Source organism: Leucopleurus acutus, assembly GCF_964270905.1.
Source record: "Leucopleurus acutus genome assembly, chromosome: 8".
Classification (NCBI taxonomy): domain Eukaryota; kingdom Metazoa; phylum Chordata; class Mammalia; order Artiodactyla; family Delphinidae; genus Leucopleurus; species Leucopleurus acutus.
This window is the reverse complement of record NC_139151.1, coordinates 54,258,926-54,275,469: the sequence shown is the minus strand read 5'-3', so window position 1 is coordinate 54,275,469 and position 16,544 is coordinate 54,258,926. Positions and strand designations below refer to the sequence as shown.

The following is a 16,544-nucleotide window of genomic DNA, read 5'->3' as shown; positions in this document are numbered from 1 at the left end:
TTTTTGTGTCTATGTTTATCAGTGATATTGGCCTATAATTTTCTTTTTTTCCGTGGTTTCTTTGTCTGGTTTTGGTATCAGGGTGATGGTGGCCTCATAGAATCAGTTTGGAAGTGTTCCTTCCTCTGCAATTTTTTGGAAGATTTACAGAAAGATAGGTGTTAACTCTTCTGTAAATGATTGATAGAATTCGCCTTGGAAGCCACCTGGTCCTGGACTTTTGTTTGTTGGGAATTTTTAAATCACAGTTTCGATTTCAGTACTTGTGATTGGTCTGTTCGTATTTTCTGTTTCTTCCTGGTACAGTCATGGGAGTTTGTATCTTTCTAATAATTTGTCCATTTCTTCTAGGTTGTCTGTTTTGTTGGAATATAGTTGCTTGTAGTAATCTCTTTTGATCCTTTTTATTTCTGTGGTGTCTGTTGTAACTTATTCTTTTTCATTCCTGATTTTATTGATTTGAGCCCTCTCCCTTTTTTTCTTGATGAGTCTGGCTACACATTTATCAACTTTGTTTATCTTTTTAAAGAACCAGCTTTTAGTTTCATTGATCTTTTCTATTTTTTCTTCATGTTTATTTCATTTATTTCTGCTCTGATCTTTATGATTCCTTTCCTTCTACTAAGTTGGGTATTTTTTTGTTCTTCTTTCTCTAATTGCTTTAGGTGTAAGGTTAGGTTGTTTATTTGAGATTTTTCTTGTTTCCTGAGGTGAGATTGTATTGCTATAAACCTCCCTCTTAGAACTGCTTTTGCTGCATCCCATAGATTTTGGATCATTGTGTTTTCACTGTTATTTGTCTACAGATATTTTTTGATTTCCTCTTTGATTTCTTCAGTGATCCATTGGTTGTTTCGTAGCATGTTGTTTAGCCTGCACATGTTGTGTTTCTTACAGTATTTTTCTTGTGATTGATTTCCTTTTTTAAAATTGAAGTATAATTGCTTTACAGTGTTTTGTTAATGATTGCTGTACAGTAGAGTGACTCAGGTAGACATATATACATTCTCTTTCATATTCTTTTCCATTATGGTTTATCACAGGATATCGAATATAGTTCCTGGTGCTATACAGTAGGACCTTGTTGTTTATCCATTCCATATATACCAGTTTGCATCTGCTAATCCCAAACTCTCAATCCATCCCTCTCTCACCACCCTCCTTCTTGGTAACCACCAGTCTATTCTCTATGTCTGTGATTCTGTTTCTGTTTCATACATAGGTTAATTTGTGTCATATTTTACATTCCACATATGAGTAATATCATATGGTATTTTTCTTTCTCTTTCTGACTTACTTCACTTAGTATGATAATCTCTAGTTACATCCATGTTACTGGAAATAGCATTATTTTGTTCTTTTTTATGTCTGAGTGGTATTCCATTGTATGTATGTACCACATCTTCTTATTCCATTCATATATCGATGGACATTTAGGTTTTTTTCCTAAAAACCTAAAACATAGGTTTTGGCTATTGTGAATAGTGCTGCTGTGAACATAGGGGGTGCATTTATCTTTTTGAATTATAGTTTTGTCTGTATATATGCCCAGGAGTGGGATTGCTGGATTATATAATTGTAACTCTATTTTTAGTTTTCTGAGGAACTTCCATACTGTTCTCCACAGTGGCTGTATCAATTTACATTCCAACAGTGCAAGAGGGTTCTCTTTTTTCCACAGACTCTCCAGCATTTATTGTTTGTAGACTATTTGATGGCTATTCTGACTGGCATGAGGTGGTACCTCATTGTAGTTTTGATTTGCGTTTCTCTAATAATTAGCAATGTTTAGTATCTTTTGATGTGCCTATTGGCCATATGTTTGTTTTATTTGGAGAAATGTCTCTTTTTGTCTTCTGCCCACTTTTCAATTGAGTTGTTTTTTGTTGAGTTTTATGAGCTATTTGTATATTTTGGAAATTAAGCCCTTATCAGTTGCATCATTTGCAAATATTTTCTCCCATTCTGCAGGTTGTATTTTCATTTTGTTTATCGTTTCCTTTGCTGTGCAAAAGCTTGCAAGTTTGATTAGGTCTCATTTGTTTATTTTTGTTTTTATTTCTATTGCCTTGGGAGACTGATGTAAGAAATCATAACATACGATTTGTTAGACATTGTTTTGCCTGTGTTCTATTCTAGGAGTTTTATGGTGTCATGTCTTATACTTAAGTCTTTTAAGCCACTTTGAGTTTATTTTTGTATATGGTGAGAGGGTGTCTTCTAACTTCATCGATTTACATGTGGCTGTCCAATTTTCACAACACCACTTGCTGAAGAGACTTTTTCCCATTGTGTATTCTTGCCTCCTTTTTCGAAGATTAATTGACCGTAGGTGTGTGGGTTTACTTCTGGGCTGTCTGTTGTGTTCCATCGATCCATATGTCTATTTTTTCTTCTAGTACTATGCCATTTTGATTACTGTAGCTTTGTAGTATTTTCTGAAGTCTGGGATGGTTATTCCTCCTGCTTTGTTCTTTTTCTTCAGGATTGCTTAGGCAATTCTGGGTCTTTTATGGTTCCATATGAATTTTAGGATTATTTTTTCTAGTCTTGTAAATACATCATGGGTAATTTAATAGGGATCACATTAAATCTGTAGATTGCTTTGGGTAGTATGGCTATTTTAACAATATTAATTCTTCCAATCCAAGAGCATGGGATATCTTTCCATTTCATTGAATCATCTTCAGTTTCCTCTATTAATGTTTTATAGTTCTCAGCATATAAGTCTTTAACTCCTTGGTGAGGTTTATTCCTAAGCATTTCATTTTGGGGGTTGCTATTTTAAAAGTTACTGTCTTTTTACATTCCCTGTCTGATAGTTCATTTTTGGTGTAAAGAAATGCAACTGATTTCTGTATATTCATCTTATATCCTGCTGCCTTGCTGAATTCAGTCATTTATCAGTTCCAGTAGTTTTTGTGTGGAGTCTTTAGGGTTTTCTACATATAGTATCATATCATTTGAAATAATGACAATTTTATCCCTTTCCTTCCAAGTTGGATACCTTTTATTTGTTTTTCTTGTCTGAGTGCTGTGACTAGAACTTCTAATACTATGTTGAATAGAAGATGTGAGAGTGGACATTTTTGTCTTGTTACAGATTTTAGGGGGAAGGCTTTCAACTTTTCACCATTGAGTATTATATTGGCTGTGGGTTTGTCATAAACAGCTTTTACTATTTTGTGATATGTTCTGTCTATACCCACTTTGGTAAGAGTTTTTATTATGAATGGATGTTGAATTTTGTCAAGTGCTTTTTCTGCATCTATTGAGATGATTACATGGTTTTTGTCTTTTGTTTATGTGGTTTATCACATTGATTTGCATCTGTAGAACCATTCTTATGAACTTGGGATGACTCCCACTTTGTCATGGTGTATGATGTTTTTTATGTGTTGTTGGATTTGGTTTGCTAATATTTTGTTGAGAATTTTTTCCATCTATATTCATCAGAGATATTGGCTTGGTAATTTTTTTTTTTTTGGTGGTGTCTTTATCTGGATTTGGTATCAGGGTGATGGTAACTTCATAGACTGTCCTTGGGAGTGTTCCCTCTTCTTCAATTCTTTGGAAGAGTTTGAGAAGGATTGGTATAAATTATATTTTGTATGTTTGGTAGAATTTGCCTGTGAAGCCATTTGGTCCTGGACTTTTGTTTGTAGGGAGTTTTAAAATTACATATTCTATTTCACTTTTAGTGATTGGTCTGTTCCAATTATCTATTTCTTCTTGATTCAGTTTTGGTGGGCTGTATGTTTCTAGAAATTTGTCCATTTCTTCTAGGTTGTTGAATTAGTTGGCATATAATTGTTCAAAGTATTTCCTTATTATTATTATTTTGTATTTCTTCAGTATCAGTTGTTGTGTCTCCTTTCTTGTTTCTTATTTTATTTGGGTTCTGTCTCTTTTCTTCTTGGTGAGCCTGGCCAGAGTTTTGTCTATCTTGTTTATCCTTTCAAAGAACCAGCTCTTGTTTGTATTGATTTTTTTTTTAAAAAAAATTATTTATTTATTTGGCTGTGCCATGTCTTAGTTGTGGCATGCAGGATCTTTGTTGCCTCATGTGGGATCTTTAGTTGTGGCATGTGAGATCTTTAGTTGTGGCATGTGGGATCTTTTAGTTGTGGTATACGGGATCTTTTAGTTGCGACATGTGGGATCTTTAGTTGCAGCATGCAGGATCCATTTTAGTTGCGGCATGCGAACTCTTAGTTGCGGCATGTGGGATCTAGTTCCCTGACCAGAGATCGAACCCAGGCCCCCGGCATTGGGAGTGCAGAGTCTTAGCCACTGGATCACCAGGGAATTCCCTTTCTATTGTTTTTTTAATCTTTATCTTATTTATTTCCTCTGATCTTTATTATAATTTCCTTCCTTCTGCTGAATTAAGGTTTTGCTTGCTCTTCTTTTTCTAGTTCTTTTAATTGGTAGGTTACGTTGTTTGAGATTTTTCTTGGTTTTTGAGGAAGGCCTGTATTGCTATGAACTTCCCTCTAGGAACTGCTTTTGCTGCATCCCATAGATTTTGTATGGTTGTGTTTTCATTGTCATTTGTCTGAAAGTATTTTTGAATTTCTTCTTCGATTTCATCATTGACTCATTGGTTGTTTAGTAGCATGTTGTTTAGTCACCATGTAATTTTTCTTTTTTTTTCATTTCTTTTTCTGTGGTTAATTTCTAGTTTCATGCCACTGTGGTCAGAAACGATGCTTGAGATAATTTCTGTATTCTTAAATTTGTTGAGGGTTGTTTTGTGCCCTAGTATGTGGTCAATCCTAGAGAATGTTCCACGTGCACTGGAAAAGAATGTGTATTCTGGTTTTTTTAGATGTAGTGTCCTGAAAATATCAATTAAGTTTAACTGTCCTAGTGTATCATTTAGTATCTCTGTTGCCTTATTGATTCTCTGTGTAGAAGATCTGTCCATTGATGTGAGTGGGGTGTTAAAGTCTCCTAGTATTACTGTATTTCTGTCAATTTCTCCCTTTACGTCTGTTAGTATTTGTTTTATGTATTTGGGTGCTCCTATATTAGGAGCATATATGTTGACGAGTGTAAAATCCTCTTCTTGTATTGATCCTTTTATCATCATATGATCTTCTTTATCTTTCTTTATGGACTTTGTTTTAAGTCTGTTTTGTCTGATATGAGTATTGCCAGCCCCCCCCCCTTTCTTGTCACTTCTGTTTGCATGAAACATCTTTTTCCATCCTCTCTCTTTCAATACATGTGTGTCCTTTGTCCTAAAGTAGGTCTCTTATAGGCAGCATATTGTAGTCTCTTGCTTTTTTATCCAGCCTTCCACTCTGTGTCTTTTGATTGGAGCATTCAGTCCATTGATATTTAAGGTAATTATTTATAGATATGTATTTGTTGTCATTTTAAACCGTGTTTTACCATTGATTTTGTATTTCCTCTCTGTCCCTTTTTCTTTTTCCTTTTCTGGTTTGATGATTTTCTTTTGCATTATACTTTTCTTCTCTTCTTTTTGTTTTTTTGTGAATCTATTGTATGTTTTTGATTCGCGGTTACCCTGTTTTTCAAGTATGTTAACCCCTTCCTGTATCTACTTGCCTTAGACTGGTAGTCATATAGGTTCAAATACATTCCAGGAAAAAATTTCTACATTTTCTTACTCTCCTCCCCTACATTTTATGATTTTGATATTCTCTTTTACATCTTCATGTATATCTTTTTGCTGTTCATTGTTGTTATCATCACTTTCACAGAATTTTTTTTTGTGTGTGTGTGTGTTATGCAGGCCTCTCACTGTTGTGGCCTCTCCCACTGCGGAGCACAGGCTCCAGACACGCAGGCTCAGTGGCCATGGCTCACGGGCCCAGCCGCTCTGCGGCATGTGGGATCTTCCTGGACCGGGGCACGAACCCATGTCCCCTGCATCAGCAGGTGGACTCTCAACCACTGTGCCACCAGGGAAACCCTCACAGAAGTTTTTTGTTTTTTGTTTTTTAATCTGTGTACTGTCTGCTGTCCTGATTGGGTGATTTCCATTTTTCTATCTTCCAGGTCACTTATTCATTCTTTTGAATTATTCATTCTGCTGTTCATTGCCTTTAGCTCAGCTTTCATATCTGCAAATATGTTTTCTAATTTTTCTTGGTTTCTCTCTATAGTTTCTAGTCCCTTTTTACAGTACTCTGCATTTCTGTCAATAGCCTTTCTTAATTCCTTCAGTATTTTTATTATCTCCTTTTTGAAATCAGTGTCTGTTAGACTGAAGAGGTCTGCTTCATTGTTCATTCAGGGGAATGTGCTGGGTCATTTAACTGGGAGTGGTTCCTTTGCTTCTTCATGTTACTTATATTTCTCTTACTCTGTAAGTTAAGGAGCAACAGTTATCTACTGTGGTCTAGGAGAACTATGTATATGTGGTTTCATCCCTGTAGCTTGTGTGGGTTGAATAAATCTGGTGTGAGGCTGTTTTTAGTATGGATCCCTGTAGCCTCTTTTCTCAGCTTGTGCTGGTTGTTATCCCCTTGATAGGGTGTGTGCAGATGTGGTGGCTGGTGCCCAGTCCTGGGGTTCTCAGAGGTGGTGGTGGCTCAGACTCACCCTCAGGGCATGCGATGGGAGTGGATGCGACTTGCAACCACTCCTGGAGTCTGGGAGGGTGGTGGCGGGAGCCCATGACCACTCCTGGGATGTGGGAGAGAAGCAGTGGGGGCTTGTGACTGCTCCTGGCGTTTAGGTGGGCGGCAGTGGAGGCTTGCGACTGCCCCTGGAGCCCATGCAGGCAGTGTCTTGCCCTCTGCATGCGTGCCCACAGGGAAAAAGGCTGCAATCTGGGTCCCACCCCTCCCCTTGTACATCCCCCAAACAGTGGTGACTGACCTCTATGACGTCCCAGGCTTCCTCGACATACACCCCCAGCCGTGGCTGTACTGGATTCCAGCACCACTCCCACCCCTGTCTGTCTCCACACAGCCATCCCCAGTCCTCTTCCCAGTTCTGATCGCCAAAGCCCGAGTTCCAGCACCCAGCCCTTGTCAGTTCTGGCAGACATGTGTGTCAGGCTAGGGAGCACAGGGTGGTGGCACTGACCATCTGTGCAGTTCTCCCTCTGCTCTGGCTGCCTCAAACAGGTTGCTGCGCTCTCCTCAAAGGCTCTGAAGCTCCCCTTCTATCTTGGCTGACCTCCCTGCCAGTGAGGGGGCTTCCCAGGTTGCAGGAACCTTTCCTCTTTCATAGCTCCCTCCCAATGTTGCAGGTCCCATCCTGATTCCTTTCTTGCTTTTCTTCTTTTTTTTCTTTTTTCCCACCCAGTTACATGGAGATTTTCTTGCCCTTTCAGCAGTCTGAGGTCTTCTGCCAGCGTTCAGTAGATATTCTGTGAGAATTGTTTCACGTGTAGATGTATTTTTGATGTATTTGTGGGAGAGGGTGAACTTCACATCCTGCTACTCCGACATCTTGATCTCTCCCTGTGATCGATTTCTAATCTCATAGAATTGTGGTCGGAAAAGCTGCTTGATATGATTTCAATTTTCTTAAATTTAGCAAGGTTTGCTTTGTGGCCCAGCATGTGGTCAATCCTGGAGAATGTTCTGTGTGCACTTGAGAAGAACGTATATTCTGCTGCTTTTGGATGGAATCCTCTATAAATATCAGTTGAGTTCATCTGGTCTTATGTGTCATTCAAGGCCTGTGTTTCCTTATTGATTTTCTGTCTGGATGATCTGTCCATTGATGAAAGTGGGAGGTTAAGGGCTCCCACTGTTATTGTGTTACTGTTGATTTCTCCTTTTATGGCTGTTAGTATTTGCTTTATATATTGAGGTGCTCCTATGTTGGGTGCACATATAATTGTTATATCTTCTTGGACTGATCCCTTCATCATTATGTAGTGTCCTTCTTTGTCTCTAGTAATAGTCTTTCTTTCAAAGTCTATTTTGTCTGATATGAGTATTGCTACTCCAGCTTTCTTCTGATTTCCATTTGCACGGAGTACCTTTTTCTGTCCCCTCGTTTTCAGTCTGTATGTGTCCCTAGATCTGAAGTGTGAGTCTCTTGTAGACAGCATATATATGGGACTTGTTTTTGTATCCATTTGGCCAGTCTATGTCTTTTGGTTGAAGCATTTAATCCATTTACATTTAAGGTAATTATCAATATGTATGTTCTTATTGCCATTTTGTTAATTTTTTAAAATAAATTTATTTTTATTTATTTTGGGCTGTGTTGGGTCTTTGCTGTGCGTGGGCTTTCTCTAGTTGCGGCGAGTGGGGGCTGCTCTTCATTGCAGTGTGCAGGCTTCTCATTGCGGTGGCTTCTCTTGTTGCGGAGCACAGGCTCTAGAGAACAGGCTCAGTAGTTGTGGCACGAGGGTTTAGTTGCTCTGCGGCATGTGGGATTTTCCTGAACCAGGGCTCAAACCTGTGTCCCCTGCGCTGGCAGGCAGATTCTTAACCACTGCACCACCAGGGAAGCCCTTGTTAATTGTTTTGAATTTGTTTTTTGTTTTTTATTTTTGCGTTACGCGGGCCTCTCCCATTGCGTAGCACAGGCTCCAGACACGCAGGCTCAGCGGCCATGGCTCACAGGCCCAGCTGCTCCGCGGCATGTGGGATCCTCCCAGACTGGGGCACGAACCTGTGTCCTCTGCATCGGCAGGCGGACTCTCAACCACTGTGCCACTAGGGAAGCCCTTGAATTTGTTTTTGTAGGTCTTTTTCCTTCCCTTCCTCTTTGTTCTCTTTTCCTGTGATTTGATGACTATCTTCAGTGTTGAGTTTGGATTCCTTTTTCTTTTTTGTGTATGTATCTAGTGTAGAGTAGATTTTTGGTTTTCAGTTACCATGGGGTTCTGATATAGTAGTCTGTATATATATGCAAGCTTGCTTTTTAAGTTTCTGGTTTCTTAATTTCCAGTGCATTTCCAATATCCTGCATTTGTACCCTCCTCTCTCCATAATTGCTAGTTTTGATATTATATTTGTGTGTGGATGATTTCCTACCTTTATTGTATGTTTGCCTTCACCAGTGAGCTTTCCCATTCATAATTTTCTTATTTCTAGTTGTGGCCTTTTCTGCCTAGAGAAGTTCCTTTAGCATTTGTTGTAAAGCTGGTTTGGTGGTGCTGAATTGTCTTAGCTTTTGCTTGTCTGTAAAGCTTTTGATTTCTCTGTCAAATCTGAATGAGAGCCCTGCTGGGTAGAGTATTCTTGGTTGTAGGTTTTTCCCTTTTATTGCTTTAAAAATATCATACCACTTCCTTTCTGGCCTGCAGAGTTTCTGCTGAAAAATCAGCTGATAACCTTATGGGGGTTCCCTTGTGTGTTACTTGTTGGTTTCCCCTTGTTGCTTTTAATATTTTCTCTTTGTCTTTAATTTTTGTCAATTTGATTAATATGTGTCAACGTATTCCTCCTTTCCCATGTTAGGGAAGTTTTCAGCTATTAACTCTTCAAATATTTTCTCATGCCCTTTCTCTCTCTTCTCCTTCTGGGACCCCTATAATGCAAATGGTGCATTTAATGTTGTTCCAGAGGTTCATCTAGTGTATTTTCACTGCCCTAAAAATCCTCTGCTCTATCTGTTCATCCCCCTCTAACTCCTGGCAACCTTTTAACTGTTTCCATAGTTTTGCCTTTTCCAGAATCATACATTTGGAATCATATAGTATGTAGCCTTTTCAGATTGGCTTCTTTCAGTTAGTAATATGCATTTGTTGCTCCATTTCTTTTTGTGGCTTGATAGCTCATTTCTTTTTGGCACTGAATAATATTCCACTGCCAGGATGTACCACAGTGCCATTTATCCATTAACGTACTGAAGGGACATGTTAGTTGCTTCCAAGTTTTGGCAATTCTAAATAAAGCTTGCATCAACATCCCTGTGCAGGTTTTTGTGTGGATATAAGGTTTCAGCTCCTTTGGGTAAATACCAAAGAGTGTGATTGCTGCATAGGATGGGAAGAGTATGTTTAGTTGTGTAAGAAACTGCAAAACTGTCTTCCAAAGTAGCTGTGCCATTTCACATTCCCACCAGCAATGAATGAGAGTCCCTGTTGCTCCACATCCTTGCTAGCATTTGGTGTTGTCAGTGTTCTGGATTTTGGCCTTTCTAATAGGTGTGCAGTGGTATCTCATTGTTGTTTTAATTTGTATTTCCCTGATTGACATGATGTTGAGCATCTTTTCATGTGCTTATTTACCATCTGTGTGTGTGTGTGTGTGTATGTATGTATATATATATATAATTTTTTTGTGAGATATTTGTTAAAATGTTTGGCTCACTTTTTAATCAGGTTGTTTGTTTTCTTATTGTTTAGTTTTAAGAGGTTTTTTTTTTTTTAACAGTCCTTTATCAGATGTGTGTTTTACAAATATTTTCTCCCAGTCTCTGGTTTGTCTTCTAATTCTCTTGATACTGTACTTCACAGAATTTTTTAATTTCAATGAAATCCAGCTTATCAATTATTTCTCTCACGGGTTGTGTCTTTGGTGATGTGTCTAAAAAGGCATCCCCACACTCAAGGTCACTAGGTTTCTCCTGTTATTTTCTAAGAGTTTTATAGTTTTGAATTTTACATTTAGGTCTATGATCCATTTGGAGTTAATTTTTGTGACAGGTGTAGGGTTTGTGTTCATATTTCATTTGTTTTTGGGTTTGGATGTGTACTTGTTCCGGTACCATTTGTTGACAGATTTTCTCTGCTCCATTATAGTGCCTTTGCTCCTTTGTCAACGATCAGCTGACTATATTTATGGGGGTCTGTTTCTGGGCTCTTTATTCTGTTCTATTGATCTATTCAACTGTGTGTGTTTCACCAGTAGCATGCTTAGACATCTTTTTAAAAAGTCACAGTGGAAGTAAGCCTTGGCTTTGGCTGTGGTAGGACGTCCAGGCAGTTTCTTCTCTCTGGGCTTCAGCTCCAGGAGGAGGTTGGAGCTGAACTCTAGGAACTCCTAACATGCTGCTGTCGTGCTTCTCAAACTGCCTGGGGAAGGACTAGTTTTGTTTCGTCTTTTGAACTTCCAGTCTGCTGCAGACTCTTCCCTTTGTAGAATACAATAAAATGACTTACTAGGAAATGCTCGTGTGCTTGTACGGTCATAGTACTGTCAAATCACTATACAAGGTTCTAAAGTCTCAGTTTCTGAACTTGCTTTGTCACAGACTGCTACGTGGACTGCACTTTGGTTATACTGTCCTGCACAGTGGGTGCAGGTTGGAGAGATGCCTACCTGTCTAGCCAGAGCTTCTTGGGAGAACAGGAGCTCAGCTGGGGCTTGGGAATTGGCTTGTTCTAGGGAATGTGGTTGTCAGGAGGGGCTCGCTCTTATCTCCCATGGGATCAGACCCCTTCATGAGCCCCAGTCTACCCCCGTCCTCTTTTTTCAGCATATTCCTCACAGTGACCCCCTCCCATTTGAAGGCAGAGGGACAACTTGGGGTGGCAGGGGCCCTGAGAAGGGGCCGTAATAGTTGGCCTGGAGGGCCAACGTTGGAGCAGGGCGCGCTGCTCTGGACGGGTCTGAACGCCATTTCTCAGGGCAGTAGGGAGAAGGGTGTGAGTGGCTGGTGGTGATATTGGCATGGAGTCTGGAGCGTGTCTGAGAGTTCCAACTTTAAAACCCTGAGACCATAAGACCTTAGGACACTGGAATCTTCAAATTGTGGAGTCATGGGCTGTTAGAACTGGAAGGGGCTGCAGGGGTCACCTTGTCATCCGAGCTGAGCCGTTCACCTGCTCCTCTTCCCTGGCGCCTGGCTCAGATTGGAGCTACAGGTGTCTGTCCTGCCTTTAGCTTGGAGTCCTTGGGTTGCCACGGTATGGGTGAGTAGAGGTTCTTTGGGTGCCCTTGGCTTACTCCAGGTGCCCCGCTCTGTTTGGAAGTTTCAGACACTGTGTGCTCCGTTTGACTGAGAACAACTCCCAGCCCTTGATGACCAAGCTGCAGTGGCTCTTCGCCTTCCTGGAACACAGCCAGGTGAGCGCAGGGGGAGTCGGGGATGCTGGAGAGGAGGCCCGGTCTGACCCCTCCCCTTCCCCACGACCTGCCTGCATCTGGCTGTGGGCCCCCACTTTCTGGTGTGAGTTGTTGGGCCCCAGTCCAGGCTGGCATGGGTTCACGGCTAAAGCCCAAGGGGCCGATTCAGCGCCCTTCCCGGGCAGGCGAGGGAGTGCCTCCTGAGCCCCTCTGTGCTGCGCTGCCCACATCTCTCCCAGCAGTGGTTCAGTCCATTCTATTAGGTGTTGCTTTGTTGGTCTGCTGGCATTTTTGAGCACTCATATTGCCTGCCAGGTACCCTGAGGGCTGTATTTGTTTTAATCCCTGTCTCTGCCCTCCTGGAACCTAAAGCCCTTGGCCAGGCAGGCATTATGCCAGGCCCTGTGCGGGGGCACAGAGATGAGTCAGCCACAGCCCTGTCTCCACGGAGCGCGTAGTCTGGTGGGGAAGAGGAACCTGCAGATAGCAGCTGTAGTGCTTGAGCAGAGGGAAACGTGAGTGTAGTGCGCGTATTAGGGAGGAAGAGTTGATCATGATGGGCATGGGGGCTCTTGGGAAGACACTGTGGGACAGGTGACACTAACTGCACCTGGGACTTGAACTCTATAGCTAAGCTCCTGACAGGGGAGAAGGGTGTTTCAGGCAGAGGGAATGGCAACGAACAAGGGCCTGGAGTGAAATGTGAGGTGTGTCCGGGAGGAGCAGACTCCCGGAGGATTGTTCACCTCCGTGACCCAACGTCCTGATTATAGGCTGCGTGGCCTTGGTGGGATGAGTCAGGGGAGGGGGAGGACTTCAGTGGGGAGGCTGGAAGTTTGGGGCAGAGAGTCCCCAGGGCCATCCTCAGGCCTAGCATACTGTGGCGCTGGTTGGTGAGTGGCCCTGGCTCCTGGCCCTTTCTTTCTCCCTCCTTGGTCCTAGCGGCCTGCCATTTCTCCAGAGAACTTTCTATCTGCATCCTGGACACCCTGGTTCAGCCCTGGCACCCAGCAGGACTGCTCGGAGTACCTGAAGTACCTGCTGGATCGGTAAGGGAGGCCAGGCCTGGCTCTGCACGGGGGCCTCCAGGTCTGGAGAGGGTGCTCGTGGGAAAGCCCCCTCCCCCTGGGCTGTGTTGTCTCTTCCTGGAAACGGGGGCACAGCCCTGCACTTGGGAAAGGCTTGGAGCAGATGTGTGTCGTGAGTGTGGGGACGGGGGCCGAGTGGGAGGGGAGTTTTGGAGATGCTGACAGGAGCCGTGACTGGGAGGGTAAGTGTGTGTGTGTACACCATGCTGTGCTTGCCTGAGCGTGCACGTGTGTGTTTTCTCATCAGCTCTCTGGGGGCACATGCACGTCTTTTTGTGGCAGGTTTGGAGCCTCGTGCAGGTAAGTATGTAGCATGTGTGCCTGGCTTATGAGTGCATGTGCACGGATGCCGTTTCGTACAGGCATATGTATGTTCCCCGTGCCTTCTCCTGCATGCGTGTAAACACGTGGCCAGCTGAGTAAGGCAGATGCACAGGTCAGGCCAGTGCACTGGGGATGGGTCTGTGTATGGACGAAGGCCCTTTGCTCCCTGCACCAGGCTGCACGAAGAGGAGAAAACGGGCACGAGGATCTGCCAAAAGCTGAAGCAGTCCAGCTCGCCCTCCCCGCCCGAGGAGCCCCCCAGCCCGAGTCCAACCTCGGTGGAGAAGATGTTCGGGGGCAAGATTGTGACTCGGATATGCTGTCTCCGCTGCCTTAACATCTCCACCAGGGAGGAGGCCTTCACGGACCTGTCTCTTGCCTTTCCCCCGCCTGAGCGCTGCCGCCGCCGCCGCCTGGGCTCAGTGATGCTCCCTGCAGAGGACGTCGGCGCCCAGGACCTCCCTTCGCCATCGCGAGCCCAGGCGCCAAGCAGGGCGGCTCCTCGGAGGCAGAGGAAACACTGCATCACAGGGGACGTTCCCCCCACCGTCCTTAACATTGAAGGCCTGGGCCCCCAGGGCCCCGGGGGGCAGAGCAGTCAGGAGGAGGTGGCAAAGGAGGAGGAAGAGGAGGAGGAGAAGGCGGAGAAGGTGGAAAAGGAGGAGAAAGTGGAGAAGGAGGCCGAGAAGGAGAAGGAGGCCGAGAAGGAGGCCGAGAAGGAGAAGGAGGCCGAGAAGGATGAGGACGGCCTGGGCCCAGGGACCCTCAGAAATGCTTCCGCCCCATCTGGGGAGGGTTCCCGCTCGGTCCTGGACCTGGTCAACTACTTCCTGTCGCCCGAGAGGCTGACGGCAGAGAACCGCTACCGCTGCGAGTCGTGCGCCTCCCTGCAGGACGCCGAGAAGGTGGTGGAGCTGAGCCAGGGGCCGCGCTACCTCATCCTGACCCTGCTGCGCTTCTCCTTCGACCTGCGCACCATGCGGCGCCGCAAGATCCTGGACGACGTCTCCATCCCCCTGCTGCTGCGGCTGCCGCTGGCCGGGGGCCGGGGCCAGGCCTACGACCTCTGCAGCGTCGTGGTGCACTCCGGGGTGTCCTCGGAGAGCGGCCACTACTACTGCTACGCTCGCGAGGGAGCGGCCCGCCCAGCCCCGAACACGGGAGCGGCTGATGGGCCCGAGCCCGACAACCAGTGGTACTTGTTCAACGACACCCGGGTGTCCTTCTCCTCCTTTGAGTCTGTCAGCAACGTCACCTCCTTCTTCCCCAAGGACACCGCCTACGTGCTCTTTTACCGGCAGCGGCCCCGGGAGGGGCCTGAGGCTGAGCCCGGCTCTCCCCGAGCCCGGGCAGAGCCCACCCTCCACAAAGACTTGATGGAAGCCATTTCCAAAGACAACATCCTTTTCCTGCAGGTGAGCAGCCCCTGGGGGCGGAGGGGCTTCCCAGCACCCACGGGCTCAGATGGTGACGGCTCCTCTCTTGGAGTCTGTTCCTTTCTCCCTTGATCCAGTCAGCTGTCACTCAGTGCTGGGGAAGATTGGTGGGCCAGACAGGCGTAGCCCCATACTTCAGAGGAACAGACATGAGGAAGGATCAGTGTTTTATTAAGGTGTCGTAAGTGTGCTGGGGGAGGGGCTCTGTGAGTAGTGGATACGAGCGGATGGGGGGGCCGCCCGACTCACTGAGCCTCTTCTCTCTGAGCCTTCGGCTCCACTCTGTAGAGTCAAGGCTGGTATCAAAATACTTTGCAGCTGAAACAGCCAGCGTGCGGACCAGCATGAGGCGTGCTGCCGCAGGCCGCCGGTGTGGGCACGTCAGGACCCCTGGCCAGCAGCACCTGCGTGCTGTGGGGACCCTGGCTCTGCTTTTGCGTTTCTGCCGAGCTGTCCAGGTGGAGGCAGGGCTGGGCCCGTGGTAAGAAGGCGAATCCACGGCTGGCCTCAGTTCAGCAGGAGGAAGAGCTTCCTCGCTGGCAGAGGCTGGGCAGCCACTCCAGGAAGCCTGCAGCAGGGTCCCTGGGGGCTATGAGGTGCCCTTTGAAGTGCACCTCCTGCTTTGTGGTGCCACGTCAGGCCCTTGTCAGCTGTTCACAGTCCAGTTAGTTAGTAGAAATGAGTTCCTTTCCTTCAGGGGGCTGGGAGGTTTTTTTTCCTCTTTATTTATTTATTTTTTTTGCGGTACGCGGGCCTCTCACTGTTTGTTGTGGCCTCTCCCGTTGCGGAGCACAGGCTCCGGACACGCAGGCTCAGCGGCCATGGCTCACGGGCCCAGCTGCTCCGCGGCATGTGGGCTCTTCCCGGACCGGGGCACGAACCCGTGTCCCCTGCATCCTGCATCGGCAGGCGGACTCTCAACCACTGCGCCACCAGGGAAGCCCCACTGGGAGTTTCTATTCGGGGGAGGAGGAAGAATGCTTTGGAAGCCTAGATACAGGATGGCTCTGGGTCCGTCCCACCCGTCCTCCCACTAAGCTGGAATGCCTCTAGGGCAGGAGCTGTGGCTCCTCTGCGCCGGGCCCTGGGGACTGGGGTGATGCTCGGAAGGGCTGGGTGGCATTGGGGGCGTGCAGGGAGAACTGAGGCTGCAGAGCCTGACTGACTGACCGTTAAGCTTCCGGCCCCATCCCCATCTGTATTTCCAGGAGCAGGAGAAGGAGGCGCGGAGCAGGGCGGCCTACATCTCTGCACTCCCCACATCTCCACACTGGGGGAGGGGCTTTGACGAAGACAAAGATGAGGATGAAGGCCCTCCGGGGGGCTGCAGCCCTGCAGGTGGCAGCGGTGGTGACTTCCACAGACTGGTCTTCTAATGGGAACCCTCATCCCCTGGCCTGCTAAGCACTTGTGAGGGTGCCACAGGCAACCTCAGTGGGGGGGGACCCAGGTCCCGGGCAGAGGTGCTCGGCCAGGTGGGGGTCTGAGGGAGGCTGCGCAGGTCCAGTCCTGAAGGCAGGCCCTTCCGAGGGCCAGAGAGATGGAGCGGGGTGGGGGGGGGGGGCTCCTGGGCCCCTGCCCTCAGCCCGAAGGGCACAGGAGATTCACTCAGATACGGAGGTGAGACCCAAGCCCCTTAAACCGGGCCTCAGGCCCCGACACTGGGATCAGCCCCGTTAAGACTTACTGACACCCAAGTGTCCTGGTCAGCTTGAAGCAGCTGAGACGGACACTCTCTG

At 45.9% G+C, this 16,544-nt stretch overlaps 1 protein-coding gene across 1 annotated transcript in view; it reads left to right on the top strand.

Annotated features, from left to right (window-relative positions):
• Positions 1 to 16,316, top strand: part of USP35 (ubiquitin specific peptidase 35) — a 75,096-nt gene extending 58,780 nt beyond the window's left edge. The window contains exons 8-11 of the mRNA XM_082844523.1: positions 11,864 to 11,957; positions 12,900 to 13,006; positions 13,545 to 14,784; positions 16,014 to 16,316. Of these exons, the coding sequence (XP_082700649.1) occupies positions 11,864 to 11,957; positions 12,900 to 13,006; positions 13,545 to 14,784; positions 16,014 to 16,181 (1,609 nt within the window). The 3' untranslated portion in view covers positions 16,182 to 16,316. The remainder of the gene's footprint in view (positions 1 to 11,863; positions 11,958 to 12,899; positions 13,007 to 13,544; positions 14,785 to 16,013) is intronic.
• The last annotated feature ends 228 nt before the right edge of the window (positions 16,317 to 16,544 follow it).